Raw genomic sequence first — 20528 nt, 5'->3', positions numbered from 1 at the left:
CAGTTCTTTACTAAGGCAGAGTGGAGATGGTGATAGTCCTGTTCTGCAGCATCCTTATTTTATCTGCTTTATGGGAATGTTTCTGTACCTGGGTGTTTCTGTACTGTCTGTAGTGTTTGGTACTGGCACAATATTATTTGGGGTTTTTTCCTCGGTGTCCAGGTGTGTGTGAGCTGTGTTCCTGTGCAGGGGCTGCATGGTGTCCCAGGCAGGGCTGTACCACCCTGCGCAGGCACCACAGGGTCTCACCACTTGCCTTTATCTGGGCTTACAGCACCCAAACTGAGTTGGTTTTTTTGAGCTGTACCCCTTGCATAAACCAAAAGAATTCCAGTTTTTCTTGTGAACCAGCTCAGTCCACCGCAATCTCTCACACCTTTGTGGCCCTTGAGACCCTTACTGCCAAGGAAGGCACTGAGCATTAGGGATGGGGATGTGACAGCCCCACAACAAGCCCCATACCAGGCAGGTGGCACAGAGATGAGCCACGTGTGGGATGTAAAGGGGGAGAGACTTGGGTTGAAGGGTACTCCATGTCTTGTGTTGTTTTCAAAGCACCAATGATACACAGGCAGAGGAAGTTCAGCTCCCTTTATATAAACTTGCTTTATTAAAATTAGTATTTTCTCTCAAATTTTTAAGAAATCCTTTACTTCACGTGAACAGAAGCATCTTGCTGCAAGGCAGCCCCTTTGGCCACAGGGATTAACCCCCTCCAAGCTGCCCAGTGGCCCAGGATCATGGGGACAGCTGCCCTGCCAGCCCTGGGTGCCCCTGTTCTCGCCCCAGTGCACAGGGGCCCCCTGCAGGGTCAAACAAACCCAAGGTGACTGCAGGAGTTAAAAATCAAACCTGTATGGCTGCTGGAGGGGCTCCAGAGGGCAGCTCTAAGTAGCTGTGGTTTTCCAGGCTGGACTGCCTTGGAGTTCCTCCAGGGATTTCAGGGATGAGGTAGGAGGTGTAATCCTACCCCTGCTGGGGCCAGAAGGACTGGGATTCACCCCCTTTGTCCCTGTTCCCCAGGTCTTCCCAGCTGACCATTTCTAGAACCAAGAGCACTGACCACAGTGACATTTGGCCCTGGTGTCCCCCTAGACCCACCATGACTTTCCAGATGAAGAGATGGAGGTGCAGAAACCTGTGTCAAGGCCCTAGCATAGGTGGCACTCCCTTCTCTGCTACCCCTCTGGGGTCTCCTCCATGCCTCTGGAGCCAGATTTGGGGCTGACAAAACCCAGGCATTCCCAACTGCTGCACTGCTCAGCAGACTTCACAAATATCTTTGCTATAACTGCTAAAGAGGTCTGGTCTTTTTTTTTTTCTTTTTCTTTTTTCTTCTTGTTTGTTTGTGGTTTTTTTTTTTTTTTGTTTTTTTTTTTATTTTTTTTATTTTTTGTCTGTTTTTTTAAGAAAAAAAAATAACTTCATTTTTAACCACAGCAGTCTGATTTCAGCCTATCATCTTGGCACATATTCCCTGGGCAGCCCTGAGAAGTTTCTTCCTCTTAGGGCTTCGTCCACTGTCAGGATATATCTGTTGATAAGAGCTTTCATCTCCTGGGTGAATGGCTCAAAATTCTTTTGCTTAGCACCAGACCGCTTGAAATTCCCGTCCCTGTTGTTCTCCACACAGAGCAGCCGGTCCTCTGTCACTGTCACGTTCAGAAACTCCACCATCTCCTTCAACTTGGGGATGAGGCTCTGCTTCAGGTCCTCATAATGGACAACGAGCAGGCGCTTCCCATACTTCAGCCACTCCAGGACGTGGGAGGCCCACCAGGAGGCATAGCTGTTCACAAAATCCGGCCACTCTGGATGAGCAGGAAACCAGGAAAATGAGACATTGTTAGCCATGCTGCATGTCAGCAATTTTCCTTTAGGAAAATTAATGATACCTTGATCTCTATTTGCTCTCTTTGATAATTTAATTTCCTGAAGTCAAGACAGTCCTAGTGAAACCTTTTGGGCTGGACAAAGAGCATTTGTGGCTGAAATATAACAATTTGCAGTTTGCAGTATGGGAAAGCCATTCCCAGCAGACTTTTTCTTTTTTCTTGGGGCTATTTTGTCAGTTTTTGATTAATAGGTCTTCAGTTGTGACTGATGAAAGGTGATACATCAGCTTAGGAAAGAAATGTGCTGTGACACAGGACACTTTCTCCCCCAGCCCCCTGCCAAGCCACAGCTATAATGCCTAAAATATGTACAAGGAGAAATGGAAGCCAAATGGCTTTTCTGCTGCAGTGTCTCAATGCAGCAGTGTATCCAGTGGGGAAATTGCAGTCACCAGCCAGTTGCCAGTCAAACATGTGAAGTCTGGCAGGCAGGTTCTGGAGCCTTTTCACGTGTTCAGGGGACACTGAATTTCAGGTCCACTTATTGCTGTTATCCTTATTTTTCTGCAGTGCAGTAGCACCTGTGCAGCACTGTAAAATATCCCTCATGAAATGTCATGCTCCATTGGTTCCTCCAGATCTAAAGTTAGATTTCTCATGGTTATTACATGCTGTAGGGACAAATTTTCTTCACCTCAGCATGGCAAATGGGCTGTGCACAAGAGTATTGTGCATGGACATGTTTTCTATGCCCAACAGGGCAGTGATGTTCCTGTGTGCCTGTGGCAATGGTGCTGCACTCCCCTCTCCTCTGGGGTGGACATGCAGCAAGACCACACTGCTTCCACTGTGCAAGTGTCAGAGGTTTTGGGATTGATCTCAGCTGTGGCAGGACTCAAGTCCCACTGAATTTGTTAGCAGCACTCACTCAGGTCCTAGTGTGTCCCCCCCTTCCCAGCACACTGAGGAGATGGCTTTCAAACCTGCCTGTGTTGGGTAATGCTCACCTTTGCTCTTCCAGTTGCGGTCAGTGGCATAGCCCAGATGCCCAGCATATTTTCTGTTGAACTCTGCCATCAGTGATTTGTATGGGTTCCTTATCAGCAGGATTGCCGAGTCGAACATTTCAATCTCTGTCTTGCCACTTTCATGTGTTTTCACACAGATGGTCCTTCTACTTCTCCAGTGGTCTTTTTCTCCTTTAAAACCTGTTTTACAAGACAGGATTGTTGGCTATTTTGCCTGATTATATGTCTGTGCCTTTTCCCAGAAAATCATTCCCTACAGTAGTGTAAAGCTGGTGTGACAGTACCAGACAGCTAAACCCTGGCTGGAGCCCCAGCCACCACACTGGGCACGTGCTGGCAGCCAGGCTATCCCTCTGCTGGGGGAGGCATCCTCAGCCCCACACTGCAATGAGGCAGCTTTTCACAGGGCCAGTGCTTGGTGCTTGCTGAACCTCTGCCACCTCAGGATACAGTTCTCCCAGAATAATTAGTAATGTTTGAAAATTTAACCTACATATTTGCTGAAGGGTCTTACCCACAGTGTTTAGGTAACTGGTCTTTTGGACCAGCCTGCCAGGTGGGAGCAGTGTGTGCACAGGGCACCAGTGCAGGCAGTGTGCCCATTTGCAAATGGAGAGCCTGGCTGTGGGTGTGTTGGCAGCTGCCTGTCAGAGCAGCGTGCTGCTGGAGCTGTCCCTGCTGCCATCTGCACTGCGGGAGGCTGCTCAGGCCAGGCGTGTTTAAATTGTACCATCATGCCAACAGCAACAGCCATTGCTGGCTCAAGCAGAAGGATGACAGGGCAATAAGTAAGCCCTGTGCTTTGGGAGGGCTGCCTGTGTCCCATCTCTTGGGCTTTGATACCTTTGTTGTAGAGGGCTCCATCAAAGTAATAACTTCCTGTGTAGTATCCTGTGGCGTGCTCTATCAGATGGCGTGCCCACGTATTCCCAGCTCCAGGAAAGCTTGACAAAGCAACAAACACTTTGGATTTGGTGGTTAAGAATTTCCTGTCTGTGCAGCGTGTGTCTGTGAGGAGAGAAGATACTTCATTGTTAGTATTGTGGCTTTTTAATAATTCCACAGACAGCTCTTGATTACAGTTTATTACTTCCTCCTTCTCTCTCTTAGTAGTATAGGGTATGAATTTGGTCTGGTTATGAGTCAGCTACTTCCTAAAATTAATTCAGCTCTATGAGGCCAAAAAGATTATCCTCAAAGAGGTTTCTGCTGGTTTTGTGTAAAGCAACACTTTTTTGATAAAGCTGCAACAAACCATTGTACTTGCCAGCAAGTTGTCTTAAAAGGTGTTGCGTAATGAGAGAATGGAAAGATGCATCTTCACGAGCATCATTGCAAAAGGGGAATTTGGAGAAAGACTGTTTCCTAAACTCTTGCCTGTATGGTGATACCCACTAGCGTGGCTCAGACTGCTGTAAACGAGATCACTTTTACCCACAGCAGAAGGTGCAGAGGGTCTGTTCCCAGCAGTGGTGGCCCTGGCATTGTGAGGCTGGAGTTTGTACCTTGCACAGGTGTCTGATAGACCAGGCAGTACTCTCCCCCAGCAGCGCTGCTGGCATTGTGGGTCCCGCTGCAGCGCCGCCCGTCCGTGCCCTCGCGCAGCGAGAAGCGCCTGGTGGGGTATCCACAGTAGCATTCCTGCCCTCGGATCACTGCCAACGGGAATTCCTGCAAAAGAGGGAAAGTGGATCAGTGTGTAAATGCCATGGCATCAACAGCCTGCAGGGAACGATGCTGCCATGCAAAGAAAATAAATCTTCACAAGGCCACTGTCAAGATCAAAGCATTGTCATTCTAAAGCTCATGCTACTTTCCTGTTACTGTCTTCATATTTGTAAATTTTGAAATTCACCTTGCTTCTAGGTAGGAAGCCTACTGAGGTGTGCAATCATGAGGAAGTTAATGTTGTTTGCAAGGAATATATTCCTAAGGAAAATTCTTGTCTGTAAGAAGTAGTTTTTAATTGATTTGATGCAGAGTAATTAATGTTTTGGTGTGCCAATCTTACCAAGGAAGGGTAACAGGCTGCAAAGCTGTGTAGTGGTGGGGTACCAAACCCCAGCTTCTGGGCTAATAGTGGTAAAAATTAAAACAAATTTGAGGGAAATGTGCTAAATATTTGCCGAAGAAATTAGCAGTTGCTTACTGGCCCTAAAATACAGGTTTTCTACTTTCAGGTTTACCAGAAAGATTTGGGTTGCCTTAGAGTCCTGTGGGCTCTCTTGGTGGCAAGGGGCTGTGTGGGTGGGCAGAAGGCTGAAGGAGTTCAGGGAGTATTTGAGTGCAGAATGTTTCAGTCCATCTATTCCATATCAACACTTTTTGCCTTTTAAAAGTCTTTTGGAGTCGGGGAGCATGTGACAGGACTGCTGAGCAGCTTATCTCTTGCTCTTTCCCATGCATTCATCCTCTGATAAGGAGTCGAATGCAACTCGTGTGCTGTGTGTGCCCAACAGCCAACATTTACTTAGGGAATGAGATATGACATTGTCAAAAACTATTTACAGATTTGATCCAAGGGCAAAACAGTTCTAAGTTTGCCTGCAAACAGAAATTTTTCCTTTACAATGAAGCAGTGTTTCTCAGTTTGAGAAATTAGTAAGTGTCGCTGTCCTCAAACACAACCTAGAATAAAAGTGTTCCTTGTACCTCATGCCAAGTGGCCTCTGCAAGTGATGAACTTTTTTGTAAGGCTGGAGGTTCTGTGAGGCAGCAAAATAACTGCTCCTCTGTACTCCTGCATCTTCAGAAGGTGGTCAGTGCAGGGTGCCAGTGGTGCAGTGTCTGTCCCCAGGGCAGGCTGACCCTGACCTGCACAACCTCCCCACGGCTTGGGCAGCACATGAGTGAGGAAGGAGAGAAACCTGGAGTGGGTTTTGCATGAGAAATCTCAACATTCTCCTCATATCCAATCTAACCCTCCCCTGATGCAACTTGAGGCCATTTGCTTATTCCATGGGAGAGGAGATTGCACTGAGGCCATGGGTCCTGGTCAAAGCATTGTAATCAGCCAGCTAATAGTTTTAATCAATTTTGTGATGCTGCAGAAAGTAATTGAACACTGAGTTTAGTGGATGAGGCTGAATGTGGCTGCAGGCAAAATCTGACCATTTAGTGAACCCTGAGTAGAAAATACCAGCCCCATTGGAGTGGGGAGGAAGGGAAGGGAACCAACAGCCACTGAAGCAGAGGGTGCCCTGCCCGTGGCCTGTGCATGGCTCCCTGAGTGGAGCGGGCTCCCTTGGAGCACTAGAGCTTCGTTTTGGATGCTGCCAGCCCACATCCACCCTCTGGCAGCACGCCTCCCCATGAACTGCAGCCAGCCCCACCGGGGGCAGATGTGGCTCGGGGCTTGATTGGAATGTGACACGGAAAAGGTATCGATTTCCTCTCGGTCGATACTCATTACTTGGAGCAGCTTGCCTGTGTCTCATGTCTGGTGGCACCACTCTGATGACTTTCACTCCCACCATCCCCACTCCAGCAGTTGGACCAGATGCATCACTGGGTATTTACTCTGATGAGTTTTGTCCTTTAGAAACTCATTTGCAAATTCAAAGCTCTAAGGCACTAATCTCTGTCCTTCCCTCAGTAGATTAGAAATTAAAATAACAATAAAAGAAAGGATGTGAAATGAGAGCTGTTCTTACTTTCTTGGAGCAAAATTCAGAGCACATCTCCACCGTCAAATTGGGCTGTATCAAAGAGGCTGGAAAGGTGTCTGTTAAATTTTCTGGAGCTCTAAAACATCCTCGATAGATAACATTCCTCCCTGCGGGGATATGAAATAGATTTCTCTTAAGAAAATGATGTCCGTAGTATCCTGCCTCTTTCACAAAGAATAATATTAGGTTCAGAAGCCAAAAATAATATAATAAATTTCATATTATAAAGGCTGCAGAAATAAGAGAAACTATAATATACGCTAGAAAAACGTGTTGCAAATCCTGTGGTACTGAAAGGAGCACATGTCTTTATCTTTGTACTAACCTCGGGAAGCAGCGCTGCATTACCGAGCTTGAGTTAAATTCCACCAGCGGAGGGCATTGCTATTGTTTGCAGGTCCTAGTTTCCTCTGAAGGCCTGCTTTCCCCTCAATGAGTTAAAAGCCCTGGTAAAAATCTACAGAGCTACTGCATTAGAAAAGGAAAGGAATGTAAATGACTCCTGAAAACCCTGTCATGGACCCACCTTCCTCTTCAGCTGCCCCTCTGCTCCCACGCCTTTTCGGGCCAAGGGAGTTTGCTGCAGTCTTTCAGACTCTAAACCGGGCTTTTGTCAACTGCTCGGGGAGATCAGCTTCCACTGTGTCTGCAGCACCAGCCTCAGATTGCACCTGCTTCTGTAGAAACACCACAGAGCGCTGCACTATTGTCGTTGCTTCCTTAAACGGTATTGCCAGAACTGATGTGGGAAGTGAGTTGAATGACAGGAGAGACGTGGTGCAGGTATGAAAAAAAAAATTGGTTCTGCATGAATTTATTGGCAGAAAAGGCCAGACTCTCTAGCAAGAGCCTAGAGCAATCTGAGGAGAAGCTGCTTAAATTTTGTTCTTGTAACTATTCAGATCATTTACTAGAAGCAGAGCTGGATCTCTGAGATGACTCAGGTGATGTGAAAATACAATAACTCCACCCCAGCTGAAAGGAACAGAAGTCTACTTAGAACCAGGTCCCTTTGAGCATGGCAACAAAGAATAAAAGGAGTGTTTGGACTTCTCAGAATGTTCTTGAAAGGTATTCTACTAAATCTCACACTGATATATAATTCCTGAAACAAAATGTTTACCTCAGTGGTCAGGAAGAAAGCTTGACCTGCCTACAGCGGCATCAGGAGGGAGCAGGATGCATCCACTGGAAACAGCCAGGTCTGTGTGGTCTGCCCACTTTTTCTGGGGGAAGGACACTCTGAGGCATGCAGGACTCTGCCACAGCCACCCTGGCCACCACAGCCACCCTGGCCACCCTGGCTGCCACAGCTGCACACTCTGGCCTTCCTTACCATGATGTGGGGGCAGGAGTCAGGGTGTCCAGGGAACCACGGTGGGCAGAGGGAGGGGAGAGACAGAAGGGGAGACAGCAAGCCCTGTCTGGGAAGGTTTAAGTGGAGATGTCACTGAATCTGCTCCGTGTAAAAGACTTATGTGAGGTCTGCGCTCTACAATACACAGCGTAAATCATGGGGGCCTTTACAGTCTCAGAGTTGCTTTCTAGCATACTTGTTCATTGTGATTAATAATTCTGTTGGCCCCTCAGCTGGTTTGTGTCAGGGGGATTCTTCAAACAGACAACTATCAGGTATTACTAAGGGCAAGAAAATTACAACTCTAGCTTCAGGCTAGACTAATTTGAGGAGTAATTCATTAATACTTTAAAAAAAAAATTAAATGCTGTCTTTACCTGAGGAATGTGTATATATATTTCATACTGGAGGTTTAAACAGCGATGCATGTCCTGGGAAACCTGCCAACATGCCTGTCAGCCTGACAGTAGCAATTTAGGTCTGTGTACCTTTGATATATAATTTATATGTAGCTGGTTGGATTATTGTACAAACCTTGACTTGTCTTTAAGAAGAAATGAAAGACCATCAATACTGGCTCAACCTAAGGTCTTGGTGCTTCTTCTCAGCAAGTAACATCCATAAGGTCTTGTGAGCTTGCCAATTGCAAAGAGTGATCAGCAGCTTAGATCTCGTATGTGCTTTGTGTTTGCCTAAAGGTTTATCCATTGAGTGTCCCATGGAAGTTAACTGAACGATGGGGTAGCGATGGATTATCTAAAGATGGAACAAAATTCCCAACTCCTGCTGAAACAGAACTCCATGGAAAAACAAAACTCTGGTCTCATTTCTCTTGGGAAAGGGATTGATGTGGCTCTTTCTGACCTCCACTTATTCCTTGCAGTCACATATTACTCATTTTGTTTAGGATCATCTGAGCGTAGGGTGGCCTTGATCTGAGTCATAATCTGCCCTCCTGCTACAGGGCACCTCTTCCAGGCTATTTCCTAAACACACATGGGTTTGTACTCCTTCAGTAGTTACCAAAGGGAGTGGTTTTTTTTCAGCTGAAATTTTGCTTGCGTTGCAGTCACTCTGCACTGTGTTGAGTTTCCTCCCTGGTGACAGGAACCTCGTCGGTGGCAGCCCCGAGGTAGTGTGCCAGGCACATGTCCCCGCTGTGGGGTGGTGACCAGCAGCAAATGGACATTGTGCCCTTCAGGCACCTTTGTCCTTTGTTGCTTCAAACTCTGGTGACAAATGGAGTGAGACAAGCAGCAGGGACAGCCCCTGTACCCAGCCTGGCCGTGACATCTCTCCCTCGTGGCCTCCCCTGTCCGGTCACACGCCCACTTACGTGGCCTGGCTGCTGCCCGCAGCTGCTCCACGCCGTAGACCGAGAGCCGGTTCACCCCCCCGCACACGGAGCCCTTCTCCCCCTTGCACTCGCTGTTGCACTCCTCGGGCTTGGCGGCAGCAGCTGGCAGCGTGTTCCCACAGTAGCACTCTGCTCCGTATGCCAGCCCCGCGTAGCTGTAAGCTCTGCAAGGACAAACACCAGCCACTGTCACAGAGGGGCCCGTCGGCTCCCCAGTTGGTACCTGAGGAAGGGACGAACCTGTCCCCATGTCCCTGCAAACAGCCTGTGCTCCTGCTCTGGAGCCGAGTCCATCCGGGAGACAGCGTGGCCTCCTCAGCAGGGGCAGCCCCCCAACAAGATACGGGCTAGGACCAATATCTATCAAAAGATAGATATCTTACAAAGACTATTTAACCAGTCATTTTTGTCCAGGACAATAGAGAATATAATATAAGTAGCCATGGTGCCATAGAGAATAGGCAGCAGCGCAGCAGTCTGCTTCAAGCAGTGAAGCAGAGCTATGCTGTGCCTGAAGGTATGAGATAATCACTGTTTTCATAGATGCTGTGTGTTTAACATAGGAATGCTTTTCCCATTTCAAATTCAGTTCCACTTATTGTCAAAAAAGAGAAAACTTGCAGTGAAAAAATACCACTCACCTCTCAGCACAAGCTTCTTGACAGTGAGCTACTGTCATTTTTCTTAAGTCATAAAAGACAGCTCCCTTCAGTGTCCTCTCCCTCAAATCATGAGTGAAGCAGCCCATGTAGGTGCCTGTGTGCATACAAGACCAGGGTTAGGCAATGCATATGGCACGTAAGGGAAAAACCCATCCCAGGCTTATCCAGTGCCTCATGCTGGAAGCAGGGCTGCGTTTGGTCAAGTCCCAAACTGTTTGGGGTCCCACACCCTCTGCAGACCTCTCCATTGCCACTGACCCTCGGTAAGGGGTCAGTGCCACTGTCCTGTGGAAATGGGCAAAGAGGAAATGAGACTTTCCCTTCCACTGCTTCCTTTCAGCAGACCTGCCGTTGCATACCCCGAGTCCACAACCCACCCAGGACTGCAGCTCCTGCATGCAGCTGCTGTCTGCTCAACTCCCTCCTTTGGCTGACAAAACAGGGCACTTCTCTAAAGTACAGGAGAATGTAGCCTTCAAATGCTGAAAACTTCCAGAAATCCTCTTGGATTTCTCCCAAGTGTTCTTTAAAATCTCTAGCTGATAATGAGATGGTGCAAGAGAAATATTAAGAAAATCAATTTTCTTTGGATATAGGGAGTTACATTAAAGCTGTAATGGAAAGATAAATTCACTTTTAACTAGGCAGTACAATATAGCCATCACACTGAGCTATCTCCTCTCTGGTGCAAAAGGAATCTCTTCAAATATGTCTTGCTTTACTTAGCATAGGAAAGATAAATGTTTCTCTTAGACTGCATTCAGTGCTCAGCCTAATTTTTGTTGTTATGAACAAAATACCGTAAAAATCCAGCCCATTTTTTAATATACAATTGGAATGATGATATGGATTCCCACTATTATACAGCAATTGTATGTCTAAAAGTACATTTTATCATCAAAATACAAAGGAAAAAAGGAAATTTTATCTTAGAAATAACAACATTGAGATGATAACACAGGGAAGTTAAATAATGTAAGCACACATTAAATAATGTGGATAGGAAAAGAATATATGGTGAAAAGTGAAACTAAAAACATTATATTAACTAATCCACAAGAAAAAGGAAGTTTGAGTTGCTCCATCAGGGATTTTGGAGCTAGGAATAATAAATCAAACATTTAAATATTGCAAACACAACTGTAGATTCAAAGACCTGCACACGGTAATTTGCCAACGTGTAATTAGAAAATTCACAAGCTGTGAATACACACCCCCAGCACACCATTAAGGAGGTGGGAGTCATGCACTTGAAACAATGCACCACATTTTACTGGAGACTTTTGATTTGGGTACTTTGTCTCAAACCTGTAGCAGCAGAAAACTGAGGATGTGGGGCCAAAGAGCCTGAGGGGGAGTCCTGGGCAGGCCAGGCACCGTGTGCCCTCCTCCCTGTGTCCCTCCCAAGGCACTGCCAGCCTGGCAGCAATTTCTCATTCGCATCCTCCCGTGAATGAGTCACGGAGATGCCACAGTCTCAGAGTGGCATGTCATGTCATGTCAGTGATACAGTCCCTGCCACCTCTGCATCCTGTTCAAAGGCAGAACCAGGCATGGGGAACTGCAAAACTCCATCCACTGGGAGCAATCAGAATAGAAAACTCTCATAGTTGTACTAAGAGTATTTGTCAGTGTCTCTGTCAGGAAAAGTGTGGTCCCTACCCTGAGCCACTTCCAATGTCACCAGGTGAGATAGCCTGACCTGGAGACAAAAAGGACTTCGATTTTCTCACCAAAGGCCGTGTGTTCCTGGATGGAGACAGAGTGAGGCAAAATGAGCTGGGAGGTTCACAACAGGCTGGGGACATGCCATTGTTTGTGGCTTGGGTTAAGGGTCTGCCTGGGGAAGCCTTTGAAGGGCTGGCTAGCAGCCCCCGGGCAGAGCTGCACTGCCTCAGAGCCACCACGGGCTTATAAGGATGACACCCATGAGGGGTGCACAAGCTCAACCTCCATGGTCAGGCAGCGCTGCTCCACTAAGCAGGAACCACAGGGCATCCCTGAAACATCATTAAGCATTATAAGCACGGAGGAGTTCATTAGGTCTTGAAAGGGATCCATAATGAAATAACAAGCGTCTAAGTTTACTAGAAATGAATTGGAGAAGATAACATGCTCTACGTAGGTAGTTAAGTTTTAATTAATTACCTTCAAAGGCATTCCAATGCTTGTTAACAATATTGTTATTAATAATGTCCCTTCATGTTCAATCAGATATTCAAATGATGCATATTTTAATCTACAGTTCAATATGGTGAGATGTAAAAATAAATAGTCCTTCTGGCCCCTCTAATCAGTAGCTAGAACCTCAGCAAGACCCTGGCTGAGCAGCTCTCAGTCTGTCCCCTGCCACCAAAAGCTGCCACCAACAGGGTGTTCTGAAGCATCTGTGGAGCAGCTCCAGCTTGGAGCTTCAGGTATCTCCAGCGGTTCAGTTCGCCCGACTCACACTGTATGACTCATCTCCCACCACTATCACCTTCTCATTCTCATTTCTGACAATTCCCTCAGTCACTAGCATGATGTGGCACCCATTTTGTGGGATTTTGTGCCCTTTTGTTTGGGCAAATTTATTCAACAAACTAAAAAGCAGTTCTGAAATGTGGTGTCTAGTCATCCAGATCTCATTCCTGTTCTATTATCAGTGAAACATCTCCAAGAACAACTAGTTCTTCTAAAAGGCAAAGCATCAAAGATTATAACTCAATACTTTGCCGCTGCAGTGAGGGCACAGCAGTCTCCCAGCATGGATCCTTTGTACTTTGGCCTAGGCATATGCCTAAGAGCTGTTTTGAAAGTGGTGATGAGCAAGGAGGAAGGCAGACCTGCAGGGGCGTGTGGTGCTCGCCTGTGTCTGCTTGGGGTCAGCAAAGTGTAGGCTGTGCGTGTGCCAGAAAACGGGCAGGGCCCGTCCCTTACCTTTGTGTTCAGCAGTGTGCTTCATTGCTTTAAATCCTGCTGTCTGCAGGGGCTCCTGGTCGCTGGTGAGCCTGTGAAACCACCTTCTCCTCAGCTGCCTGAGCTCCGAGTTTCGGGACATGAGCCAGTGCGGGCTGTGCCGCTGCTCCAGGGCCGGCTCCTGCAGCGCATCCATGCCCACCAGCAGCCTGGGGCCAGGGGGGTTCTGCAGGGCCCTGGGGTCTATGATCCCAGCCCTGCTCATCTCCTCCGGCACGGGCAGGGCCTGGTTAGTGGGGGTCCCACGCGGACCTTGCTGGAGAACCAAGCGGGTCCGCTGCAGTAGCAAGAGGCTGCCAGCCATCAGGTAAGCTGCTGTGAGGAAGAAGAGCAGAAACTGGATCCGACGGAGAAACTTCTGTAGCCTGAAGAAAGCTTTGGCCATGCCCTTACTGAAACTGGCCCTTCACGCTTCCCAACAGGCCTCCAAACCTTCGCCTGGCCAGACACTCATTCCTCCCATAAGTTCAGCCCATCACTTCGGTGCCTTCTCCTGATGAAAAGCTTCTTCCCAGCTGGCTGCAGCAGACACCAGCCTGGTGTGGCACTGCTGCCAGCCTCAGGCGCCTGGCTGGCCAAGGGGCTCCGTGGGCTCCTGGGGCGATGCCTTCATCGTGCCCTGCCAAGCTGCCGAACAGCCAATGCTGAAACCTGAAAGACCAAGGGGTGTAAGGCTGGTTCACATCCAAATTGAAAACATCCACCGTCAGGGTGACTTTCCCCCACCCACCCCTTTTGGCTTTATCTGAGCATTTCTCCATCTGTTGTTTATAATTATGCATGTTAAGAACTATAGTCAAATGAGAATGATTGATTGAGCTCAAGTGAGTTTCAGATCTTCAGACTTTTTTCTTTTCTTTCTTTTAACTTGGAATGTACAAGAAATACTTTAATGAGGAGGTTATTTCTCTGGGGATGTTTGGAAAATAAGTTCTTTATTTTCTCCATCCTTTGTCACTGGATGAACAGGCATCTTTTTAGGGAGGTATTAGCAAATTCCTTCCTTTCAGCTAAACAGTAGCTCAGCTACAAATGAAGATCAGAAGGAAACAGAAGTGTGGGTGTGTGGGAGGAAAAAAGAAATTGCATCAACTCACAATAGATAAGATAATAATTATTAATCTCTATGCAGCACAAAGAAATTGGGCTTTATGTTGGAAGGATATTTGGGGGTTCTGTGTGTGTTGCTTTAACCGAAACCAGAGATCCTGCTATATATATTTTTTTAGTGGATTCATATTACTAACTGGTGATGTGGGAATGCATGTGGAGAAAAACTAATGAATGTTTGAAAAATTTTCAGCTCAAGTTCAGCAGACCTCTCTTGACTGCTGCTGAGCTTTGCAACTTTAGTTGTGCTGATGTGTACCACGATGGGATTGTCTGGGCAAGAAAAGCTCCTTTGTACTCTAGGGAACCTTTAACCTCCCATGGCAAATAAAAGCTGGCATCTCCCCATAAATTTCTGTTTTCCCAGTCTATCCTTTCTCTGTGGAGCCAGGCAAGTGTTAAGAAAAGATGCAGTGTTTTCCAGAAAAGAAAATATTATGACTTTTGCTTAGCTTGCAGTTGGGGCACACTCCTGAAATCCACAGTCCTGGCAACGAACATCTGCTCACTGTTTCTTGTTTCAGTTGTTGATTGAAAGTTTTGTGGATGCTCACTTATGCTGCTTTATTAAATAAATGTTACCAATTTAGTCTCCACCCATTCCCTTTTTCATTTGGTTGTGCAAATTCTTTCTGTCTTAGATAGCAACCAAACCAAAGATCCAAAACTTCTAGGACAAAAATTAATTAAGGCTCAATTAAATCTTTTGTCAGTTGAGCCTGAATTCCTTTTGTGTGACCTTTTATCCTCAATTCCTAAATGAGGCTGTCACAAGCCAGGAGTCTCTGTCTCTAATCTTACAATTCAGGTGATGTTGAAGACCTGATTTAGGTACTTTTATTACTGGTATTTTTTTTGTTTTAGGAAAAGTATGCTGATTTTAATTGTAGAGGACCGAGTGATATCCAGAAGTATTCAAGGGCTGGTGAGCACGAGCAGTTGCGAAGCACTGCCAGGCTGTAGCATCTTCAGTGAATTCTGACTGCTCTCTCTACAGCAGAAGTTACACACCTCCCTTCGGATCAGCTCCAAAGCCAAAGAAAATGCATTGATTTACACCAGCTAAAGAGCTGACCCTTAGAGTTAAATCTCTGATCAATGTTGTGAGTGCTCAAGAATTGCAGTAAAAGGGTCAGATGTATCGAGACAAATGAATGGAAAATTAGCCATAATTAGATCCTGCAGGATGTTACTGCACTAATTCATCTGAAGAAATACTGTCTATGAGCATAGGTGGGATTTGATTCACTAGTTGTTCCTGCCATGGGGCTACTGTAAACTTGAGCTGCTCCCAGTGGAGGCTGTGTGATCTGAAAGCAAGCAGTGCGCAGGTATCGGCCACCTGAGACTCGGACTGGGGATGCCCGTGCTCCGTGCAGTACCTCGAGGTGAGGCTGGGTCAGCAGGGCAGGTGCCCATGTGCCTCAGTGGCCAGGCTCTCTCAGCCCAAGGCAGCCCTGCCCAGTGCAGCTGCTGGGAACCCTCAGCAGTGAGACGGCAATTGCTGCAGTCACACACCAGTTCAAAAGGTTTAAGATTTTCCCCCCCAGCAGAAAGATGAGATAAATATATCAGATTTGCAGTAATTTCCACCCAGCTGTAATTCAGGGTTTCAGAGTTCTTTTAGTTTATTCACCGAGAGAGATGCTTCAAGTTCTCAGATGAGTCCTTGTTGCTGGTGCTGGAGAGGCTCTGCTGGGATAGCTGGAGCTTTCTGGCTCATCAAGCAGTGCCCACAACTTGGCTGGAGAAGGGCCATCAAGACCATGTAGCAAAGGTCAGGCATGTTATGCTTGAAACTGCCTCACTGGCCCAATTTAGTCCCTTTTAATGCCACTTGTGTGGTTGATCAGTGGATTTTGATAGTTTCTCCAGGCTTGCAGTGATGTAAAATGGAACAGCTGGAGGCCACATCAATGCCAGGATGAGAGGATCTGGCACTTGCCTGGGCAGCACGTGGCAATGCCTCCTGGAGCCAAGGGAGACTAGTCTGGCCAATGCCTGCCCAAACAGCACCTGGGCTGGGCATAATGTTCTGCCTCCACATGAACAGGATGGAAAGCTTGCTGTGCATCAGCAGAACTGGGGAAAACACCCAAGGTATTGGACCTAAATTAACTGTGCAGCAGGCTCTGCATCCAAACATCAAGAAATGTTTGGCATTGCTCCTAGTGCTCTGCCAAGTTTGTTTATGTATTTGTTTGTTTAGTAAGGAGAAGCTGCTTCAGAGTCTCAAAGGGGTAACTTTTCCCTTGCCCAGTGGTTGAAAAAGTTTAAATGGTACAAGGTAATTTTGCTGCATTCAACATGATGTGTATGAATTAACTCCAGATGCACTCACCCTTAGAGCAGTTGCCATGACAGTACATTGTAGTAAAACCCAACCAAATAAATAAGCAGACTCTCCGCCCACAACCACTGCTGCAAATGTGCAACTCAAAAATTAAATGTTGCTTTTTAGTGGGGAAATAGCAAAGTGCTGCTGAAATAAAAACTGTCATTTGATTTTTCCATAAACTGCATATTGCAATATCATCAAAGTATGCCTAAAAGAGCTGAAGTGCATCACTTCTGATGATGATATTTAAAAGGAAAGACTAAGGAGGAAAGAACTAGTATCTGTAATAGAAAATGCAACATTTGTCTTTTTCATGCATGTTTCACCTAAAATGAATGAAGCAAAATGGAAGAAAACAAGTCTTCTATCCCTGTATATCAGTTCTCACAGCCAAAGGGGGCTTAGGACCATAAGAATTGGAAGTTGTTAGTAAAATCATAAAATTATAATTGAAAGGACAATGATGGATAATTGATGGGCAGTGAGAACAGTTAAAGGGCAGAGGAGACCTCTAGGTGAAGAGGGCAATGAAAGGGTTAACACTGCATTGAAAAAAGGGCAATAATTAGCACTGGAAATTATCAGCTTTGGGCATGGAGAGTGGAAGCACAGATCTACAGGGTGCTGAGACTTCAGCAGGGAAAGGATCTCTTGCCACCAAAAGAGTTGCTATAAGGAAAAGCAGATCAGTACCTTGCTTCCAAAATGAACTCACAAAATCTGACAGAGGATATCCCTCTAGGCAGCTGCATTAATGTATTTGTAGAGAGAAATAAAAGAAATATGATCAAGTTCTTGGCAATTCTACTCTTCTAGCTGAAGGAGCATTTACAGAATTTTTAAGGAAAGACTGAATATTATCAGTGATGCCATGAATGCTGGTGAAGGCTGAAGACACTGAAAAACAGCCCCAGACTCGCAGGTGAAGGGTTGCTTAACTGAGGACTGTCCCTTGATGTGTGCTCAGTGCAGAAGCTCAGGTCACTGCTGCATTGACAGCCGCAGGTCATCAAGAGTTGGTCCTTGTCTAAAGACCAGCAGGATTTTGCAAATTCAGAGTTGTTGGCAAGGAAGCAAGATGATGTTTCCTGTTGTAAACTGAAGAGAATTGGAATCATGATTACTATTTTTAGAAAAATCCATCCCTCTTCCATGTCTCTCCTTTCTTTTGTCAGCTTTCTTTGAGGACAAATGCAGTCAGGCCTCAGCTGAAGGATTCTGTCTTGCAGCCTTTTCCTTGGATATATGCTGCCATTTTCTCAGTGTTTTGGAAAGTCAAGACAAATATCAACTTGTGTGAATGCACATAGGAAGTAAAACTCTTAAGCCACAGATTTGATGTTGGAACCCTGTCAACTATTTGCAGTTCCCTTTATTCCAATCATTCTGAGAAACTTCAAGCACTTCTTACAACTTACAATGTTTTCCTTGCTAGAGGATGTGACTGTGCTGAACCCACACATCTCCCTCCCTCCAACAAGGGAGGTCTGCCAACAAGCTGGAAATTAGGTAGAAGCACACAAATTTCTCCACATGCTGTGGTGACAAGTCTTGCAGCTTGAGAGGACTCGCCAGCGAATTTACCATTGCTTGCTACACGTGGGCTTGCTACAAGATGTAATCAGATTGCAAAGTTACCTTTGATGGTGAGATTGTGTTAAAACCTTTAAATAACACTGAACTGTGACAAATAAGACAAAAAATCTTAAGTAGAGTTAGCAGAAAGATGGAGAAAAACTCTATAGTCCATTAACCGGTCAAATCAAGTTGAAAGTAACACAAATTTAAAATATATATTATACCCTATTTATTCAATACAGGAGGTGTTTTACAGAGACAGATAATTCAGCTTTGGAAGGGAAAGGCAATGCCACAGAGCACAGCTGCAACCTGAGGCTGGAGAAGTTGGCACTAACTCGTGCAAATCCCGTCCCAGTGGCTCTTTCACCAGATATTTGGCTTTTTAGCATACGTAGGTATAAATCCAGACAATAATGCTGTTGTGAGCCTCAGGTGAGGGATGCAAAGGATCCTGTGGGAGGCAGATGGTTCAGCAAGACTTATTGTGAGAGTGCTGACTTGGAAAGTGCTCAGGGGCAGCTTGAGCAGAGATCACACTGTGGTATTTCTCCATTAATCCCACACTTTTTACCTAGCTCAAGTAATAATGCAGTAATCAGCAGGACTAAATCCATGCCGGTACGGAAGAGATGCATGCAGACATATGCATACCCACATTTCAGGTGTGCATGTGCATCCACATCCATGTGTGTGCATTCTGTAAACAGAGGGATGTGTGCTCCAGAGGTAACATACAGTCTGCTGTCACCATTCTCTGATAAACTGAAAGCTTTCAGCAAACTATTACTGTATCTCAAAAGTATTTAAGTAACAATAAAACATTCATGAATGATGTACGTTCTTAGGTATTAAGACATCAACCACCCAGCAAATAATGCTCTATCTGCAGTTTCCAAAAGCTCCTATGTGGTCTGTGGCTGAAGTTTTGCACAAGAATGTTGTAACAAATGTACCATATATTTATGTTTGCCTTAGCCCACAGGGTCTACAGATGAGATCTTTACCTGTGTACAAAGAAATTACTAGAATTAAAATTACACACAGCTCTGTAACTTAATCATAGGTGTTTTAGAAGTGTCTTTCATAAAACCTTCAATATCTGAATTCCTGCAACATTCATCTACTAAACATTGATAGAGTCTATTTATTCAGCACAGTGATGCTCCAGAAACTGATGGGAGAAGCTGAATATTCTAGCCTGCCTCACTAGGCTGAGACACACACACACACACTTGCAGTATCCATTGCTGACTTTTCAAGTATAATGTTGCATGGATGCTTGGGGAAGGGCATCTCGAGAGCAACCTGCAGTCTTTGTAAATAATGCCGCTAAGCCCCTTTACTTAGATGCGGTGGATTAATTTAGTGAAACAAATAGTCATTGAGACTGCAATGAATGCTGATACCTCAGCCTCGAAAAAGTTGTCCGGTTATTGCTCGTGCCCAGGCCAGCTGGCACACGGCTCACAGAGGCAGATACTGAACGGTGTAAGAAAAAGAGGAAAAACCTCACCTCTCTTTTGTGGCTGAGGAGCCCCTGTTGTAGCCAGGCAAAGTCCTGTGCAATCCAGTGAAATATTACAAAGGGCCGTAATGCATCTCTGAAAAGCTGATAAATCCTGCTCCCTCTGCCCTTCCCTACTAATCCTTCCGCTGCCTCCCGCTTCCAGCGCGCAGAGCCGTAATCCTGCGCGCCCCGCTCGGTGCCGTGCCCGGCTCTGCGGCGCTCCGCTCCCTCCCGCCGCCCCTGTCGGGAACTCGCCCAGCCCCTCTCCGCGCCCCGCTCACCGCTGCCGCCGTGTCCCTCGAGGGGTCCCTGCGGTTCTCCGGGGTTCCTGCGGCTCTCCGGGGTCCCTGCGGCTCACCGGGCCGGGGCGCCGGGGTCCTGCGCCCTGCAGGAGCCGGCCGGAGGGAGCCGCTCCATGGCCTCCTGCGCCAACAGGCAGGATGGAAGCGGCGTCCGCCTGCGCCGCCAAAACCCTCAAGCACAGCCAGTGCGCTCGTGTTTCATAACGCTCCCCTGCCCGGGGAAGCAGCCTCTCCTCTAAGGCTGCTTCACAGCAGAGCTCTGCAGCCTTCTGCAGCTGCCGACGTTTCCAGACCTACCCATTCCCTCTGCCTGGGTGTTTGTCCAAACGCACGGATGGCTGCATCGGCAGAGAGCTGAGTGGCAGCAGCAGCAGCGAGAAGCCCTAATGCGATCAGCTGAACGGATGCTCCCGTGTTTGTTTCTCGTGCCTCTTCCCTCTAGGGGCACATCCCTTCAGAGCTGCCCCTCTGGAGACGCGGACCCCTTCCCAACAGGTCGAGAGGGTCCCGGGAAAGCGAGTCCCTGACGGCCTCCCAGCACCAGCTTGGAGATTTCGGGCAGAGAATTGTTATTCTGGGCACAGGTGGCTGGAAATAAATTATTTATAAATGTGAGAGCTGAAAGGCAGTTGCTGGTGTCCTCAGGATTGCCTGCACTGCCACCTTTCCTGCATGTTCCAGCTCCATCGTGCTGCTGCTTCACATGGAGATTGAGCAATTGATAATCATTCTTAAAGCATCTGCATTTAAATGGGGGTTGGCTGCACCCCTGCCTAGGGTTTTGAAATACCCTATGGTCTACACATATCTAATGAAACCTGTGGA

General features: G+C 46.7%; 1 protein-coding gene across 2 annotated transcripts; it reads right to left on the bottom strand.

The window, feature by feature from the left end:
- Window positions 1–587: 587 nt before the first annotated feature.
- WSCD1 (WSC domain containing 1) lies at window positions 588–19542 on the bottom strand. 2 transcript variants are annotated; one of them, XM_068210784.1, is made up of 9 exons: window positions 19408–19542; window positions 12827–13516; window positions 9887–10001; window positions 9225–9409; window positions 6517–6638; window positions 4369–4534; window positions 3707–3871; window positions 2843–3043; window positions 588–1811 (listed from the first exon to the last, which is right to left on the bottom strand). In XM_068210784.1, exons 2-9 carry the CDS (start codon window positions 13248–13250, stop codon window positions 1459–1461), a joined length of 1731 nt encoding a protein of 576 aa, XP_068066885.1. In that variant the 5' UTR covers window positions 13251–13516; window positions 19408–19542; the 3' UTR covers window positions 588–1458. The 2 variants fall into 2 exon arrangements, with proteins under 2 accessions (XP_068066885.1, XP_068066884.1); XM_068210783.1 differs by lacking the exon at window positions 19408–19542 and having other exon boundaries at window positions 12827–13747.
- Window positions 19543–20528: the final 986 nt, after the last annotated feature.

This window comes from Anomalospiza imberbis, chromosome 20, assembly GCF_031753505.1.
Source record: "Anomalospiza imberbis isolate Cuckoo-Finch-1a 21T00152 chromosome 20, ASM3175350v1, whole genome shotgun sequence".
NCBI lineage: Eukaryota > Metazoa > Chordata > Aves > Passeriformes > Viduidae > Anomalospiza > Anomalospiza imberbis.
Note: the sequence above shows the minus strand (reverse complement) of the source record. Positions and strands in the feature narration are given on the sequence as shown.